The following is a 14,886-nucleotide window of genomic DNA, read 5'->3' as shown; positions in this document are numbered from 1 at the left end:
AGACACCTTATTAGTTTGCAGAGCAATTCACAGAATTGTATCTGTTGGATTTGGATCATGTAAATTCCATCTTCCATCTTTATTTGACCCTCTAAGTCTAGCACTCGGTTCTAATTTTATTTTTTAAAAAGAAAAGAAAAAAAGATGTACTCTCTTTATTTACTACTTGTTTTCTTTAAAAAAAAAAAAAAAACTAACACTAGCTTTAGCATTCTTTAGCATAGCTATCTTTTTGCATTCTATTTGCTTTTTTTTATATATATACACAATTAACAAAAGCAAAAAACACATATAACACTAGCTTGCTCTATCCTGTTTTCTTTTTATATATTATATAATTTAATAAAAACCTTGCTACCTATATTGCGTTAAGCTAACAGAGTTGTTGTAGCAGTTGCATATCATTGCTCTATTGTTGAATCTGATTGCTTCCATCGTCCTCATTTGGAAGTCGCTTTGGATAAAAGCATCTGCTGAATGACTAAATGTAATGTAAATGTAAATTCATCTATTTCTCCTGAAATACATGAAAGTGGCTGGAGAACTGGGAGAAGAATAGAGTGAACTTTGTAGTTATTTACACTATCCGATATGAATAAAACACAGATTATAAATGAATGGATTAGTATGCTTCCATAGACATCAGTATGTATTTTACAAACTATAAATGTATTGTTTTACTAGTACTTATGTGTACTTAAAAGTATGAAACCTAAAAGTAACATTATGTGGTTGAAAGCATTGCATTGTTGTTGCAGATGTCAAGTGCAGAGCGAAAGCAGTTTGATTCTAGCAGTTATATGAAGTCACTGTACATTGTAAATCCCATATGTGAGACTATACTCTTAAGTGGTACAGAAAAAAAATGACCATACTGCTTAAGTGGTTAAACTACATTTTCGAAAGCGACCCCAATCAAGTTTTGACCATCCTCATTATAACTGCTGATCACAAAGCCACCTTTATCTTTTCCTCAGAAACATCAAAAAGAAGCAAATAATTTTTGAAACATTTTAATTTAATCATCGGTCTTCGCTATGAACAAAACAGAACAAAAGAAAGAGTCAAAACATGTCCCATTGGGACGGCTTCCCCGTGGAGAGGAGATAAAGAATCCTTCTTTTCCCTTCAGAGGGTGTGTTACTTTGGCGTTCCCTCCTCTTGAATATCAAACTGCCGGTTGGGTTTTGTGGACTCAAGCATAAGCTCGTAAAGCTGTCCGATCTGCTCTTCTTGCAAGTCTTTGAGTTTCTCTTCAGGTAAATCAGAGCCAAACGCCAACTTCTTGTTTCCCACAGCTTCCAGCACCTGTGTCTGTAGAGTGTCTTTGTAGTTCTGCACAGAAAATAAGACGGAGGCAAAAGCATTACTTAGGAAAACAAAGCAACCTGTTGAACTTCAAAGCCTTAATGTTCGTGTGCCTGCTATTGGTTCTTGTATTGATTTTACACTTAGTCACAAGGGAGGTATTCGTTTAATAGAGCGCTATTGATTTACTATATCACACCGTGACTGAATGATTTATTTCTCTTTGCTGGAGATTCATTGATTACAATTCACATGATGAAACGCAGGTTACGGGGTTGATGGGGGATGTGTAGGATCAGGGAATCCACGGTCTAATGGAGGTCAATGCCTACTGCTCTCTCTCTCTGTCAGTCAAAATCACTCCCTCTGTGTCTATGATTACCATTTGTATGAAAGGTCCACACAGGTCTACAAGTTTTACAAAAAGTCCTACAAAACCGACATTGTTCAACTTGCTAGTAAAACGGGCCTTCAACATATCAGAGCTGGAAGTTAACATTAGCAGTTTGTTAACACTGGTAAAGAACAGTTATTCTACTGTTAACACATAGGCTACTGCATCCTCAAAGTGCATTCTTAGTGAGTTTGGTTTCTTTTTCAGAATCAATTCAATTTAAATACCAAACTATATTCATTACGCACGAATGCATAGCTCTTCAAGGTCTACAGCACATTCTTTTGTTATCGTGGACAAAACACTGCATCAAAATATTCTCACGGACCATGTTTCATACTGAATGTACCGTGCCACAATGAAACGAATGAACAAACATAAAATGTGACCAGTTTAGACTGATCCATATGTTTAATAAAGAGGTGTAATAAGTACCTGAAAAGCATACTTGAGTAAAAGTACACATACCTTACAGCAATTAGAAAGCCATGGACGTCATTATTTTTTCTCCCGACCTTATTGAATAAGCATTTATAGGATTTTCCATTTCAGACACAATTTATGGGAGGAGAATATTAAAAAGAACCATGCAATGCATTTTACTAACATTTGCGCTCATCAAATTACTGGTATACGCGCCATTATTTAATGCCCAAAAAAAGCATGTCTTAAAAAGCAGGCAGTAATTTGCGCTGCTCGTGGTAAATTGCGCTGGTATTTATGAAAATGATCTGGCTGCATCTGTTCTTTAATGTGTGCATTTTTAGTAAGTCACACACAGAATTTTCCGCTCCCATTGGCGCTTTTATGGAATTGTGCTCTTATGCTAATTTGCCCCGTTTAGTAAATCTGGCCCATAATGTGTACTTACAGATAGAAAATCACTATAGAGTTTTGTTGTATTGAAAAGTCTTTTGATCATCAGAACAATCACTAAATTGTTGATTAATATTTGTTGATGAAAATTAAAAGTATATAGGATCAATTATTGCGGGTTACTAAAAGAATCAGTGACTGAGATCACAATCTGAACCAGATTTGTTACATACTATTCATATCCCCAATCCTTGTATGACTCTAGTCCACAGAGTCCCAGATTGCAGCACTAACCATATTTACAGCGTACCGCTGGTTCTATCATATGAGCTTGGGTTTTCTGTCATATTAATTGAAAGTTGTCTGTCATGACTGCTTACAATCAAACCTACAAGACATTACAGAGAGACTCATTCAGAAAAACACACTGAAAACAAAGCCATTAAGAACTCTCATTCACTCTCCTAACGTCTTGGAATTTGGATGCCATTCAAATTTGGAAGCAAAAAGCCATTTGTCTGAGAAGCTTCCTCCTCCACATAATGTAATTAGATTGAACATTTGCCAAGGAGTAATATTTTAAGAATGGAGGGGATGTGGGCATGCTGAATGGCAAGCTTTTTGCTGAAGCTAACCTTATGAATATAAACACCTCACTTCCCGTCACAATGACGTAATCAGGCAACCCGTTTCAAGCTCGTCTGGAATAACCTGACTCTCTCAAGGACACAGAACTTTCAGGATCCATACAGATAAACAGATTAGCTCTATGTCCACCACTCTGTATGTACAAAATGGCTTGGAAACTACTGTCATGCCAGTAGTCATTTAGAAGATGCTTTTATCCAAAGTGACACATAGTGCAATTATTACAAGGACAATCCCACAGGAGCAACCTGAGGTTAATGGAGAAGGCACCGATATACGTCAAGCAAAGTCTCCAACAAACTTTTTTGGAATTTGGGGTTTACTTTCCAAAAAACCTAGCGCTGACTGTGAAGCACCTTTGAACTATCATTGGTCCATGACAATTACATCATGCTGTGGCACTTCAACTTTTTGGTGGGTGAAATATTTCTTCATTTCGCTTAAATGCTCTATCCTCTATTTTGATGGTGCTTAAGCTCATATTCGTCTGATTATTATTTTCAGCCACACATATTTATTTTATTTCTCACTTCACTCTTTATATCTAAATCTCACTGACCTGGGAGTTTACCTGACAGCTATTTTGTCTGATAAACCAACCAGACAGGAGAGTAGATTAACATCGGAGAACTTGAAAAATGTTGTGACGTCTTTTCACAGTTGAAACAAGATACCTTCTGATGTTCATTCATGTTTATTTCGTGCTGTAACTAGTACAAATATGAAAAGATGAGGCAGTTAGAACATTTGTAATTTTGTTGCATTTGTCATTTTATTACTTTTATACATTTTTATCTCCGTTTCAGTTTACAGTAGATCAAGTTAAACTAAATAAAAATTAGAAATGTTGCCTTGGACAATAACTAAAAACAAGTTTAAGTTTCAGTTAAATTAACCATGCTTACCAAGTGTTGTGATGTTTGCCTGCGGTGGCTTGTCATAGGGTTTTTATGGTGTTCTGAATGGTTTTTAGCATGTTGTGTCGAAGATTAATATGGTTGTCTGGTCCCTATATCAAAATAAGTCAATGCAATTTAATCAACAAATCTGTTGTCCACCAAGTGAAAACGGCAAAGCCATATATGAGAAAAAAACACATCCTTCACTCCATCACATTCTCTGTTTCTCTCCTTTTCTTTTATTCCTCAGGGAAAGCTTGCGGTCGATTTATTAGGCGATGAGAAGTCTCCTGGGCCCTCCACTGTAACTGGATTAAAGTGAACACTCAGTGCTCCTAATCACATTTGGAAGCTCGCTCTACGTCTGCTCCTGGCTCCGTCGCCCTTCCTTTTTTTTTTTTTTTTTAGTTTTTTCCAGCAGTGCTTTGAAAAGCGAGACCCTACAGTGATTCACTCACCTCCTAATATCAGACTGGACTCCACCGTTCACCATGTGTGAAACCTAGTGAGCTGCCTGCCTAGACAACATCTTAAAGGGGGTTTCTGCTCACCCTCACGTCAACCCGAACCTGCATGACTTTCTTTCTTCTGCAGAACACATAAGCCCATGCTTGGAAAAATCTAACAAAACTGGAGCCCATTGACATGTCAAAGAAACACTTTTATACACAAATGAAAGTTATACAAGTTTGAACCAACATGAGGGTGAGTAAATAATGACAGATGTTTGGGTGGAGATTCCCTTTAAGGCATTAGTAATTTTTCTGACACAAAATTGCTCTCAACTGGTTGATCCAGGACCTAGGTTTTAAGTGGTGACCTAATATAGTACTAATTTATCCCCCTCATAAATTGTAAATCAAATTTCAATGGCTTCATGCTCTTTGCAGCCACTAAAACACATTGTGGTCAACACAAACCATAGTTTTGCCATGCCGCAAGTGAACTCAATTCCAAAGCAGTTCTATCTAATAAAAAAAGTGACCCATCATATGTGCCATTTTACAATTATGGAGTATCACGTGGTTAGCTTCGTAACGCCAATGCCAAACTTGATTTGAATCCTACCTATGAGTCAATATGTAAGATAAGAAAAATCAGATATAATACAAAAATAAAACAATGGCTATATTACACAATATTAAAAATCACTAGTTTTCCTAAAAAAAAACAGTGACACCCGCAGGTCAAATCTCCTCTAAGCCCATTGACTTTTAACAGACCTCCTTTAGCGTGAGGTGATTTTGGTGGGGGGTAATTGAGAATGAGTGAGGGAAAGATACATGAGAGAAGGCAGTGCCTCCATCACGATATGATTGGATATGACTGGTTATATTTGGCTGTGATTGGTTCATCCGACAAATCCCACCTCTTGTGTTTGTTCACGATCGTGAATCAGTCTGAATGAACAGTATAATGACAAATTTAAAAAACATTGGGTTGTTTTTTCATCCCAAATGCTGGGTTGAGACTGCTGGGTGGGACGTTGGGTTGTTTTAACCCAAGTTTGTAATGAAAATTGGTCTTGATTATAACCCGGCGGTGCTGGGTTGGGAACGCAAACGTGAAAAAAAGCAGGCACATCACATTAAAATTGTACGTCTCCGGTGCAAGAAGCTGCATTTTCTCAGCATGAAAGAAGCGCGTGAAAGACAGTATGGGAAGTAAAGATTCAAAATGTAAAGTTATCATTCATTGCTTATGTCCGGGAGTATTTTGAGGTTTCATGAAAGGTGGAAATAAAAGAGCTTATACTGAAAAATACGCGGACTCTTCTTTTACTGAACAGAAGGGGATAACTTTACTTTTAATATAACTTCCATGAGTGTCTTATGTCGTATTTACATTAGATTTCACATTATCTGCACTTTTTGAAGTGTAAGTAGACGGTTAAGATTACTAGACTCATGTTAATTTGTTATTTTATTTTTCACGGTTAACTGATTGTATGTTAGTTTCCTAAATGAAATGGCGTTATATAATAAAGATAGCATAATTATTTTGAGGCTGTTGAAGTGGTAATTGTTAAAAGTAATGTTTTGCATGTAATATTTCAGACTTGTTGAGCTTGTTTCTTCATTGTGCCTGCGCCGGGAGTTAAAGACACAGGAGCCTGCTTACTTACATTTTATGCAACTGTGTGATTACATGTTCATATTTTATTGAAACCATAGAGGTCCCTTTTTTTTGCAGAACCTGAACTAACTTTGGTATTAAGGACACAGAAGTCTGCTTGTTTGAGGAGGAGGCGATTTTCTCAGCTTCTTCAGAAGACAGGGAAAGATAGTTTAAGGCAAATGAACTTCATAATTTCAATGTTATCAGTTTTTTTTTTTTTTTTTTTTTTTTTTACTAAGAGTAAAATAATGTTTGTTTTTTGTTTTTGTAGATGTTAAAAGCCAGAGACAAAGGAGAGCAATTTAAAAAGTTAACTATTAAAAAGAATAGCTGAATATAAGTTCACAAATAATGTTTAAATAGTTACTGCCTTGAGTTATTATTTTTGGAATAAATGTAAAATCGTCATTCCAAACCTGTGTAGTTTCCTTTCATCAATGCAACACAAATGCTGACTATCCTAACCACTTCTTTCATTACAATGAGAGTCAAACTGTAGCTGTTAAAATGAATGAAAGACACAACATCCCAAAAGTGGCCTGGATGCTGCGTTCCTGGTTTTCTAGAAGTCTTATGACAGCTTTGCCAAGAAAAAGACCTCAAGACCAATTAATTAATAAATTGTTCTTTTGAGTCATATCTTTTCAATGAATAGCATTATCCTTTTAACAAAAGCACTCTGGATGAATCTGTACTGGAGTTTAACTCTAGTCGAGATCACTGGAGAGAAAGGTTATCAGTGAACAATGACTTCAATGTCTACTGTGTGACAGGATTGGAACAGCATTAAGATGGGGTGAACACTTTTGGGCAATCTATCCCTTTAAGGTCTACTTTGTGTATTCTATTACTTTGTCTGTGTTTGCTGTACTAAAAAACTAGAATTTCCGCCTGACAGTCAGTAGCTCATTTTGGAAGGAAGTGTACATGTCCTTCTGTACAAGAACAGAGTGTCTCTCATTACCTGCAAGCGTGTGATTTTTACCCTCTTAAAGAGTATCTGTTACTGTCATTGCCAATCGAGGAACATCGAGTCCTCACACCGCACGACTTGAAAATGCAGTAAGAATCTGCTGTAATGTAATACATTTGTGAAGTCTGACGGTTTAAAAAAAAGCATCTCCGATTTCCAGGAATTGAGTAAAAGAAGATCTGCATCGTTGCTTCATGAATGCACGCTGCTGCATGTTCAAGTGGAGTTCATGTGTTGAATTCGATCTTTGGATTTGTGACGGAGAATTTAATTCGAGCGTGACGTCAGTGCTCACATAAACGGCACGATTCTGTCCCCACAGATCTGAACTCTTATCAAGGTGATGCTGGATTTAAAGTATAAGTGATGTACACAGATGGTGTCTGGACACGGCTGTGCTCCCTGAGAGAACAGGATTTGTTAGTTATGGATAAATTGCATTACGGATTATTGCATTCAGGCTGCTGGAGAATTTAGAAAGGTGCTGCCATCGTGTGGAAGGTTTCAGCAAAGGCCTGAGTTTTCCTGACTCATTAAGGAACTGGAGATTTGGTAACTTCTCATGTATAAGCGGTTTCTTTTGCAATGCAATGGTTTCCGTTTCAATTGCATGCACATTCATATCCATCTTGATTTCACAATGGCTGCGGACAAACCTAATCGAGATGGAAAATGCTAAATATGATGAGGATGAAGATCTAGAAGAGATTATTTACATGTAAAGTCGTGTGATGCATAGAGGCATAATGGAAACGTACGGATGTGTGATAAATCAGTACCATACTGGTTACGGAGTTTATTTATTTGAGTATTGGTTGATATTGAATATACTGTATATGAGTCGGTATGGATATTTAATTGTGCATGCTCATTTACCTAACCCTAACCCTCATCTATAATTAAAGTTTACCTACAGTTACATCTTTAAAAATACTAAGAGTTAATAAACACAGTTAAATGTAATTTTTTTAACAAACCTCAAAATGAATCTCTTTTTTCATGTTGTACAATGCAAATATTTGATGCACTTTTAATTAACTTGTAACATTAAAATGAAAGTTTTTAATGTTTTAAAGCGAATTTACACAAAATAGTAAAAAAAAAAAAAAAAAAAAAAAAAGTTAATAAATATATATTTTTTTTTTCGTTATCAGCAATAATGTTTTCATTTTGTGCAGCCCTACTATTTGGATTGAATATGCACTTCTAGTGTACTTCAAATCTTAAAAGTATATATTAAATCATAAAAAAAATTATAGATTAAAAATCTATAAAATATTTAAATATATTAAAAATAAAAATAATATATAAAATATAAACTGTTCCTTGACACACTGAAATACACTTTAAGCATACTTTGAAATAAATTTCAAATTAAATTTTACTTTATATTTAAAAATCCTTGTTTAAATATTATTTTGCTATGCTAAAAATTATTTTAATGTGTTGGCTACCATATTAAAGCACACGAACAGTACTTGATTACAAGTTTACTAGAATGTTGTTCAATATTACATTTAAAGTTATTAAATGTATGTTAAATGTACTAGATTGCGACCTCATGATATGTAATTCAAATTAAGTTTGGAAAGAAATGACATTTTCAGCTTTTTCAATGTCCCAAAATATAACAACGACTTTGCAATTCTTTAAAGAATATATCATTAATAATAAAACTTTTTTTTATTATTATGCTAAAGTTTCTTCTTTTTCACAAGGGCACAGCTACATGTCACGGACCAAATATCAATCCAAAAGGCAATTATAGAAGGTCAAGGTCAAGGTATCAGTATAACACCAATAAATGTGCCACTGAATTCACACATCTATTCAATGGAAGGCCTGGGGGCTTGATGCAGCCTGTGTTTTAAATGCATCAGTTTTCTCTGCAGTCAGGTGACATGTCTTACCTGCCATTCCGCCATGAAGAGCCTCGCTTCTTCAGCTGATGCAGTCTTGTGTCTTCTGAACTCGTCTTTCACATACTGATCACCCAAAGCCCGCAGGTCTATGGGCATGAAGCGGTGCAGCAGCAGGATCCTCTTATACAGAGACCGTACAGCTGATACATGTGCTGCAGGAGACATACCTCCAGGCTTTATCTGAAAGTAAACACTAGGTTTTTACAGCAGCAGGAACCTCTTACACCGAGACCTACAGCTGATAAACTCTACATATGACAAGTGCGCCCAGAACGAGTCCTAAAAGAGTAAAACCAAAGCTCATGGCATGAGAGAGGCAACACAAAATAAAACATTTTCCACATTACATTTATTACCTAACCGTGCTGTCCTTGTGTTTGTGCGGACTTCTTCTTCACCGCAGCGCTGTGAGTCTTATCTGAGCTGCTGCCGCCTCTGCTGGCGAGTGGGATGTATTGCAACTAGGAAACCTCCAAACCTATAATAAAACATGGGCCTGATTTCAATCTAATTCATAATTATTTAACTGTTTGCTAAGTTAATATAAGTTAATTAAATAGGACAATATTTGCCTGAGATAGTACTATTTGAAAATCTGGAATCTGATGGTTCAAAAAAAAAAAAGAAAATCGAAATACTGAGAAAATCGCCTTTAAAGTTGTCCAAATTATGTTCTTAGCAATGCATATTACTAATCAAAAATTACGTTTTGATATATTTACTGTAGGAAATTTACAATATATCTTAATGGAACATGATCTTTAATTAATATCCTAATGATTTTTGGCATAAAAGAAAAATCGATCATTTTGACCCATACAAATGTATTGTTGCTATTGCTACAAATATAGCCGTGCAACTTATGACTGGTTTTGTGGCCCAGGGTCTCATATGTCCAGAAATATTTCAACATTTTAAAAGGGTAAGTGCACCTAAAAATGAAAATTCTGTCATTAATTACTCACCCTCATGTCACAAAGTTGTTTACGTTATGTTCTGGGGTTCTGTCACATGAACAGTTTTACCGAAGTCCTTACTATATATCTGTGTTAATCGTGGTAATATCCTTGCTGTCTATGGAGGGTCAGAGAGCTCTCGGATGTCATCAAACATATCTTAATTTGTGTTCTGAAGATGAACGGAGGTCCTACAGGTTTGGAACGACATATGGGTGAGTAATTCATGACAGAATTTTCATTTTTGGATGAACTAACCCTTTAAGAATATAATATAATATAATATAATAAACATGAGGGGAAATAACTTACTGGCTTTGCATATACTGATGTAAATTATGCAACCTAGATTGCAGAACTTGTTGCACAATCTGTAAAGTCATCTGTGTGTTTAAGGGCAGTACGTGTGGAGCATTGATGTTATATTTGCTTGAATGAGTTGAAGAAGCAGCTTTTATCATACGTGTGTAAGACATGAGTTCATTTAAGCAGCACATTTTATTTTTATGTGGCGTAGCAGTGAGTATCCTTCTCTCAATAATGTATTCACGTGTTTTAAGGACTCTGACACCTTCATTTGCTTTGAATGGTAATAAACCTGCGGTAAAACATACAGGTAAGACAAAGGCTTTTCTCTCTACTCTTACATGTGTAATCAGCTACAACCACAGTAAATAAAACAGAAGGAGAAAGGGGACAGAAGATAGACATAGCATACTAGTGTATACTCTAACTATTACTGCGGTATGTAGCATTTACTGCTCAGAATATGCACATTTATGTATAGAATAGAATATATATTATCTACTACACTTAAGTCAAATCGAATCAGCTTTATTTATATAGCACTTTATATAATACAGATTGTTTTAAAGCAGCTTTCACAGTGATAAACAAGATCACTGAACATAATGATTCAGATAGATTTCAGTAGTAAAGACAATAGTAAACTGTTTTAAACTACTTTTATTACTTGTTATAGACTTAAAATATAAATAAAAAAGTAGTAACGTAATTTCATAAATCTATTGTTTTTGAAATATGGTTGAAATAAGTGCACTGCTAAGTGTACTGACAAGCAGTAAAGCTGTAATATTTTTGATGAATTTAAATTATTTGTAATGAAACATTTAAAACAATGAAGTTGCGTTTTATGATATATTAATATTAAATATATCAAATCACAGTAGCTGCAGTTGAAAAAAAAATCAAGTGCTTTACATGTGCTTTAGTGTGTAAATCAACACATCAAATTAAGTGTACTTCTTTAAAGCACCATTAAAACATAATGATTTGAAATGTACTTTAAAGTAAAACTTTTACTTTGGTATTATTGCATGTTTTAAAGGTGTACGTAAGTGTTAATAAGCTTTTATTACATTTATATTATCTGCAAGTACAGTGGAAATTTGACACATCAAGTGCACATTCAATTCAGTAATGCATATTCCTTCATCAGAAGAATTATTCAACTTGTTAATTAGCATTTTTTATTACATTTGCACAAACAAACGTGTTTTAAAATTTGAATAATGAGTAAAAACAAAACATTAAAATATAATACAGCTTTCATTCACATCAATGGGGCGTAATGCATTCTGTGATACATTACCTTAGTGCTCTGTAGTATACCTGCATACTTCGATAAATTTACTAAGTCACCCTAAGTATTCCTTGCATGCTGTCTGCATACTACACACAGTTCATAGTGCTAAAATAGCATGATTTATTAGGTCGTTCTCTGCATGACATTTAATGGCCAGTCTCTTTCTGTTTCTAAGCTTAACTCTAATGTTTTTCCAGCTGTGAGCAGAAGAACCGCGCTGGAGTTCAGCCAGAAGGTCAGAGTGTTGTGCTGGGTAATGACACAGCCCAAACACCTGAAGTCCAGAACCCAACATATCCGTGCCACATGGGGTAAACGCTGCAACATCGTTCTGTACATGAGCTCGGAGGCGTCCGATTTCCCCACGGTAGGGCTCAACGTGTCAGAAGGACGCAGTCAACTCTACTGGAAGACCATACGGGCCTTCCAGCACATCCACACGCACCATCTGGACCATGCTGATTGGTTCCTCAAAGCTGACGATGACACGTTTGTTGTCCTTGAGAATTTGCGCTACGGTTTGTCCAAGCACAACACGGAGGAGCCGCTGTATTTTGGACGTAGGTACACACCATTCATCGCACAGGGCTACATGAGCGGAGGAGCTGGTTACGTCCTCAGTAAGGAAGCCTTGAGGAGATTCGTGAAGGGCTTTGCTGATGGGCTTTGCACACACAACACGGAAACTGAGGATGTTGGTTTGGGAAAATGCATGGAGACAATGAAAGTTCAGATGGGTGATTCCAGGGACGTTTTGGGGAGACAAACCTTTCATCCATACCCTCCAGATTATTACCTGCCCAGACAGACACGCAGACCACGACCCTGGTACCTCCTCTATGAGCATTACCAACCGGTTGAGGTAAGAATGAGAATGAGGCTGGAATTACCTAGGCTTTTGCCCCTATTTATAGTCTGCAGGAGTCAATGCTAGGCTGCCAAATTTATGCAGTCAGAGTTTACATATTTTACAGAAGATCGTGTGGTGTATGATGGCCACATACTTCACCCAAAAATACAAATTTGCTGAAATTTGACTCATCCTCATTCCATCCAAAATGTATATGAGTTTGTTTGTTGAAATATAAGTGAAGTGACGTTACATTCAGCCAAGTATGGTGACCCATACTCAGAATTCGTGCTCTGCATTTAACCCATCCGAGATGCACACACACAGAGCAGTGAACACACACACTGTGAGCACACACCCGGAGCAGTGGGCAGCCATTTATGCTGCGGCGCCCGGGGAGCAGTTGGGGGGTTCGATGCCTTGCTCAAGGGCACCTAAGTCGTGGTATTGAAGGTGGAGAGAGAACTGTTCATGCACTCCCCCCACCTACAATTCCGTCCGGCCCGAGACTAGAACTCACAACCTTTCGATTGGGAGTCCAACCCTCTAACCATTAGGCCACGACTTCCCCTATATTGAAAACAAAACAGAACAAACTATGAATAAAGGCCTCCTGTACCAAATCAAGAAAAAATATCCATATTTAAAATGTTATAAACAGCTTTCTTTCACTTCTGCTAACTGTCGTAGGCATTTGCGTAGCGTGCACCTGTGATTAGTGACAAATGCAGAAGCACGATGGAAAGAGCAAAATGTTGGTCACAAATTAGAAAGCACAAAACTAGGATTTGGAAAGAAAAATGTCAGAGCAATTCCATGTAAACCAAGAGGAGACTGGTTTTCCTTTGGTAAAGTTAGAAAACTTAGCATTCTTTGCTCCTGTAAAACAAACGTTAGTTTTTTGCAATCCGGCAGAAAGGCAGTCTCTCGTGAACGTGCGTATGACAGTCAGCGGAAGCCACGCAAAACTGTTTATCAATTTAAATATGGATTTTTTTCTTTTTTAACACATTGATTGCTACAGGAGGCCTTTATTCATCCCCCGGAGCTGTGTTAGGTGCATTTTATTATGGATGCGTGAGCTTTATTTGACTACTTTTGGACTGTTGACCAAAAACCCATGATAATGTCATTATAAAGCTTGGAAGAGCAAGGACATTATTTAATATAATTTAAATCCAATTTGAAAGAAGAAGGTCATATACAGTAAAACATGAGCTCATTTTTTTGGGTGAACAAACCCTTTAAAGAAACTTAGAGGTCACCCTCAAGTCCTCAGTGCACACATACTAATACTGTGAACAGCTTATCGGCTCCAAGTCTCGTGTCCAAGGACCTGGAAATGGTAACTTAATATCAGACTTATCAAGCGGATGCTAGTAGATGAGAGTTTTCTAAGTAAGACATGTTCCTGGATAAACATACGTTGTTGATCCTGGAACAACATCCTTGATCTGTTAAATGATCTTGAACTAAAACTTTCTGGAGATAGCTGCATATTAGCATATTAGGCTCTCTCTAACAACTTTGTTGTGTTAATTGCAGTGTTGTTTAACAAGGATGTTGATCCAGGAACATGTTTGCTACATTTGGTAACTCTATATTCTACATCTTATCTAATGATTTTTACTTTTGCATGGTTGATCCGTTCAAAGTGGTGTATGTGTCAGTATATAGCACAAGACTATTATTTACAGAAAAATAAATAAGGTTACCTTGAAACCCCCTTGGAACGAAAATCTGCCTTTTTCACATAAACTGGGTTATGAACAATCAGTCAGATGAAAATATAACCAGAATACAGTAAAAACAAATTCAATGTATATCCAGTTTCAGTAAAGATTTAGGTCTAGATAGTCTCTAAAAGAGAGAATCATGAAATAGATTAATATATTTAACCTTTCTTTTCAGATGGAAATCAATCGATTGCTCCTTATGTTAAACACATTGTTCTTTTCTTGTGTTTTTAGGGCCCTGGATGCTGTTCAGATTTAGCCATCTCTTTCCACTACATAGACGCAGTGCAAATGCACACTTTAGAGTACTACACCTATCACTTACGCCCATATGGATATAAACACAGATTTCAGCCAGATGAACACTTAAATAATAGAACTAACATCTAAGCTAACAATAAGACAGCTTTCAAAACGTAATCTTTATGAGTGAAATTTATTGATACATGTAGACTGCACTGTACCATTAAATGTAAATCACGTTATATTTATTGTTCTATACAATGTTAAGACAGGTTTTTATAAAAAGTTACAGACTAACAACTTTATTGTCCGAAACATTAATAACATAAGCTTTGGAAACACAGTGGTTTGCTTCATCATAGTCCAAATGTAAAAGTACAAGTAAGACAAGAAAAGCGTTGGTTAATCCAGACTTTG

At 36.3% G+C, this 14,886-nt stretch overlaps 2 protein-coding genes across 3 annotated transcripts; one reads left to right on the top strand and one right to left on the bottom strand.

The window, feature by feature from the left end:
• Positions 1 to 997: 997 nt before the first annotated feature.
• Positions 998 to 9,525, bottom strand: sdhaf3 (succinate dehydrogenase complex assembly factor 3). The gene is made up of 3 exons (XM_052585032.1): positions 9,435 to 9,525; positions 9,067 to 9,258; positions 998 to 1,335 (listed from the first exon to the last, which is right to left on the bottom strand). The coding sequence occupies exons 2-3, from the start codon at positions 9,241 to 9,243 to the stop codon at positions 1,141 to 1,143; spliced, it is 372 nt and encodes a 123-aa protein (XP_052440992.1). The 5' UTR covers positions 9,244 to 9,258; positions 9,435 to 9,525; the 3' UTR covers positions 998 to 1,140.
• Positions 9,526 to 10,418: 893 nt separating this feature from the next.
• Positions 10,419 to 14,625, top strand: c1galt1a (core 1 synthase, glycoprotein-N-acetylgalactosamine 3-beta-galactosyltransferase 1a). 2 transcript variants are annotated; one of them, XM_052585030.1, is made up of 3 exons: positions 10,419 to 10,650; positions 11,838 to 12,502; positions 14,461 to 14,625. In XM_052585030.1, the coding sequence occupies exons 1-3, from the start codon at positions 10,509 to 10,511 to the stop codon at positions 14,614 to 14,616; spliced, it is 963 nt and encodes a 320-aa protein (XP_052440990.1). In that variant the 5' UTR covers positions 10,419 to 10,508; the 3' UTR covers positions 14,617 to 14,625. The 2 variants fall into 2 exon arrangements, with proteins under 2 accessions (XP_052440990.1, XP_052440991.1); XM_052585031.1 differs by lacking the exon at positions 10,419 to 10,650 and adding an exon at positions 10,672 to 10,778.
• The last annotated feature ends 261 nt before the right edge of the window (positions 14,626 to 14,886 follow it).

This window comes from Carassius gibelio, chromosome B19, assembly GCF_023724105.1.
Source record: "Carassius gibelio isolate Cgi1373 ecotype wild population from Czech Republic chromosome B19, carGib1.2-hapl.c, whole genome shotgun sequence".
In the NCBI taxonomy this organism is placed as follows: domain Eukaryota; kingdom Metazoa; phylum Chordata; class Actinopteri; order Cypriniformes; family Cyprinidae; genus Carassius; species Carassius gibelio.
This window is presented reverse-complemented; position numbering and strand designations above follow the sequence as displayed.

Bases quoted from the DNA above. Each gene is read 5' to 3' on its own strand.
- c1galt1a (XM_052585030.1), top strand. From the start codon at position 10,509: ATGAGTTCATTTAAGCAGCACATTTTATTTTTATGTGGCGTAGCAGTG. The intron at 10,651-11,837 runs GTAAGACAAAGG...ATGTTTTTCCAG, and splicing joins ACCTGCGGTAAAACATACAG to CTGTGAGCAGAAGAACCGCG. The intron at 12,503-14,460 runs GTAAGAATGAGA...TTGTGTTTTTAG, and splicing joins AGCATTACCAACCGGTTGAG to GGCCCTGGATGCTGTTCAGA.
- sdhaf3 (XM_052585032.1), bottom strand. From the start codon at position 9,243: ATGTCTCCTGCAGCACATGTATCAGCTGTACGGTCTCTGTATAAGAGG. The intron at 1,336-9,066 runs GTAAGACATGTC...TTTTCTGTGCAG, and splicing joins TCTTCATGGCGGAATGGCAG to AACTACAAAGACACTCTACA.